The 3,744-nt window shown below is 42.3% G+C and overlaps 1 protein-coding gene across 1 annotated transcript in view; it reads right to left on the minus strand.

Annotated features, from left to right (window-relative positions):
* ARHGEF2 (Rho/Rac guanine nucleotide exchange factor 2) overlaps positions 1-3,744 on the minus strand; it is a 70,666-nt gene that overhangs the window by 45,781 nt on the left and 21,141 nt on the right. The window contains exon 4 of the mRNA XM_017852420.1: positions 105-143. Coding sequence (XP_017707909.1) covers positions 105-143 — 39 coding nt within the window. The remainder of the gene's footprint in view (positions 1-104; positions 144-3,744) is intronic.

Genomic DNA, 3,744 nt, shown 5'->3' on the forward strand with positions numbered 1-3,744 from the left:
AAAAAAAAAAAAAAAAAAAAAAAAAAAAAAAGAGTACTACCTACAACTTCACGCCAAAATGCAAATGAAGTAGACAAATTTCTACTCCCCAAAATAAAACTTACCAAAACGGAATCAAGAAGAAATAGAAACTCTGAATGGTCCTATTAAAGAAATGAAATCAGTAATTAATCTTCCTAAAAACAAAACAAAAACACCAGGTCAAAACAGTTTTAGAGACAAGGGACAGATCTTTCAAGGAACAGATCACTGAAATCTTACATAAACTCTTCCAAAGAATAGACAACTGAAATAAAAACTCTAACTTGGCTGGGCACGGTGGCTCATGCTTGTAATCCCAGCACCCTTTGGGAGGCCGAGGCGGGTGGATCACCTGAGGTCAGGAGTTCGAGACCAGCCTCAACATGGAGAAACCCCATCTTTACTAAAAATACAAAATTAGCCAGGCGTGGTGCTGCATGCCTGTAATTCCAGCTACTCAGGAAGCTGAGGCAGGAGAATTGCTTGAACCTGGGAGGCGGAGGTTGCAGTGAGGTGAGATCGCGCCATTGCACTCTAGCCTGGGCAACGAGAGCGAAACTCCATCTCAGAAAAAAAAAAAAAAAGAAACTCTTTAACTCTTTCTATAAGGTAAATACAACCTTGATTCCAAAACTACATACAGACAGTATGACAAAGATAAATTATAGGCTGATCTCTCTTATGCATATAAGTACAAAAATCTTACACAAAATATTAGGAAAGTATAGCTGCTTTTATTTATTATTATTACTTTTTTTGAGACAGAGTCTTATCTGCTGCCCAGGCTGGAGCACAGTGGCATGATCTCTGCTCACTGCAACCTCTGCCTCCTGGGTTCGAACGATTCTCATGCTTCAGCCTCCCGAGTAGCTGGGATTACAGGAGTGAGCCACCACACCTGGCCAGTGTAGTAGATTTTAAATGGCCACAAATTATTTGCAGTTCCTCCCATTAAGAAGGAGCCTGTCTCTTCACTCTGAATCTGGGCTGGCCTGTGACTTACTAGGATGACTAGAGTGTCACAGAAGTGCCATCATGTGATTTTTGAGCCTAAGCTTCATGAAACCTTAAAGCATCCACTCTCGCCCACTTGGAATGCTATTTTCATCTGAACAAGCCTAAGATGGCATTCTGGAGAGGCCGTGTGGATGAGAAGCAAGGTACTGCAACTGGTAGGCTGCCAGCTGAAATGATAAGGAAGGCCATCCTTGATCATCAGCTCTATTGAGGTCACCAGACAATGGCAGCCACCTAAATGAGTCCAGGTGAGACCAGCCCAAATTGCCCACCCAAAGAATTGTGTGTTTAAAAAAAAAAAAATTGTCATTTTAAGCTGCTAAGTTTAGGGTTGGTTTGTTACACAGCAATAAATAATTGATACAAATAAAATCCAGAAGTATGTAAAAACATAAAATGTGTCATGACAAAGTTGGATTTATCCTAAGAATACAAAGGTGGTTTAATGTGAGAAAAATCCTTAAATGTAATTTACCTCAATAATATATTAAATGAGAAGGGGCGTGGTGGCTCATGTCTGTAATTGCAGCACTTTGGGAGGCTGAGGTGAGGCTGAGGTAGGGGATCACTTGAGCTCAGGAGTTTGAGACCATCCTAAGCAACATGGTGAAACCCTGTCTCTATCAAAAATACAAAAAATTAGCTGGGTGTGGTGGCACATGCCTGTGGTCCCAGTTACTCAGGAGGCTGAGGTGGGAGGATAGTTTGAACCCAGGTGGCAGAGGTTGCAGTGAGCCAAGATTGCACCACTGCACTCCAGCCTGGGTGAGAGTGAGACCCCCATCTCAAAAATAATTAATAATAATATTAATATATTTAAAGAGAAAAAATACATAATCATTTTTGTAAATGCAGAAAAGCATAGGATTAAAATCCAATGCCCACTAATTCTAAAACCAAAGGCGTGGCAATTAGAAATAGAATCCTCCTGGCCGGGCGCGGTGGCTCAAGCCTGTAATCCCAGCACTTTGGGAGGCCGAGGCGGGTGGATCACGAGGTCAGGAGATCGAGACCCTCCTGGCTAACACGGCGAAACCCTGTCTCTACTAAAAATACAAAAAACTAGCCGGGCGCGGTGGCGGGCGCCTGTAGTCTCAGCTACTCGGAGGCTAAGGCGGGAGAATGGCGGGAACCCGGGAGGCGGAGCTTGCAGTGAGCCGAGATCACGCCACTGCACTCCAGCCTGGGCGACACAGCGATACTCCGCTCTCAAAAAAAAAAAAAAAAAAAAGAAATAGAATCCTCCTTAACCTGATAAAGAGTATCTTTTAAAACCTGCAACCAAAAATCAACCTCAATAGTGAAACACAAGATATACTCCCTCTAAAATCAGAAACAATACTTTTTATGGCATAGTTTTAAGAAAATAAAATAAAATCCAGAAATAAGACAAGGATGTCCATTATCACCATTTCTGTTCAGCACAGCACTAGAGTCCTATTTTGATGGATTAATGCTGGAAGAGAGGAGAAACACTAAATAATAAATAAATAAAAATAGAGTTCTAGTCAGCACAGGAGTGCAAGAAAAAGCAATGAAAGGAGTGGATATAGGAAAAGAAAAAAACAAAGCTCATTTAAAGGTGACATAGGCTGGGTGGGGTGGTTCACACTTGTAATCCCAGCAGGTTAGGAGGTTAAGGTGGGAGGATCACTTGAGCACAGGAATTTGAGATCAGCCTGAGTAACATAGTGAGACCCCTGTCTCTACAAAAAAAAAAAAAGAAATAATTAGCTGGGTGTGGTGGTACACACCTGTAGTCTCAGCTGCTGGGGTGACTGAGGAGGATCACTTGAGCCTGGGAGGTGGAGGTTGCAGTGAGCCACGATCATACCACTGCACTCCAGCCTGGGTGATAGAGCAAGACTGTCTCAAAAAAAAAAAAAAAAAAAAAAAAAATTTATAATTAGAAAACCAAAAAAAAAAAAAAAAAAAAAGGATAAATGGTTTTAATTTAAAACAAGAGTTTAGCAAGATAAATTACTATAAGATTATTGTATAAGGAATAATTTTTTTTCCTTTTGAGACAGAGTCTCACTCTGTTGCCCAGGCTGGAGTGCAGTGGCTCAGTCTCGGCTCACTGCAACCTCTGCTTCCTGGGTTCAAGAGATTCTCTGCCTCAGCCTCCTGAGCAACTGGGATTACAGGCGCACACCATCACGCCTGGCTAATTATGTATTTTTGTAGAGACAGGGTTTCACATTGTTGACCAAACTGGTCTCGAACTCCTGATCTCAGGTGATCCTCCTGCCTCGGCCTCCCAAAGAGCTGGGATTATAGGTGTGAGCCACTGCACCTGGCCATGTATGAGGAATAATTTAATTCCATTTCTATAAACCAAAAATAATTATAAAATGGAATAAGAATGTATTGGTTGGGCGCGGTGGCTCACACCTCTAATCCCAGCACTTTGGGAGGTGGAGGTGGGTGGATCACAAGGTCAGGAGATCAAGACCATCCTGACTAACACGGTGAAACCCCGTCTCTACTAAAAATACAAAAAATTAGCCAGGCATGGTGGTGAGCAGCTGTAGTACCAGCTACTCAGGAGGCTGAGGCAGGAGAATGGCATGAACCCGGGAGGCGGAGCTTGTAGTGAGCCTAGATTGTGCCAGTGCACTCTAGATTGGGTGACAGAGCAAGAGTCCGTCTCAAAAAAAAGAAAAAATAGAAAGTATTTTTAATAGTAACAAAACTACAAGTTAC

This window comes from Rhinopithecus bieti, unplaced genomic scaffold (genome assembly GCF_001698545.2).
Source record: "Rhinopithecus bieti isolate Rb0 unplaced genomic scaffold, ASM169854v2 scaffold_33937, whole genome shotgun sequence".
NCBI classification, from domain to species: domain Eukaryota; kingdom Metazoa; phylum Chordata; class Mammalia; order Primates; family Cercopithecidae; genus Rhinopithecus; species Rhinopithecus bieti.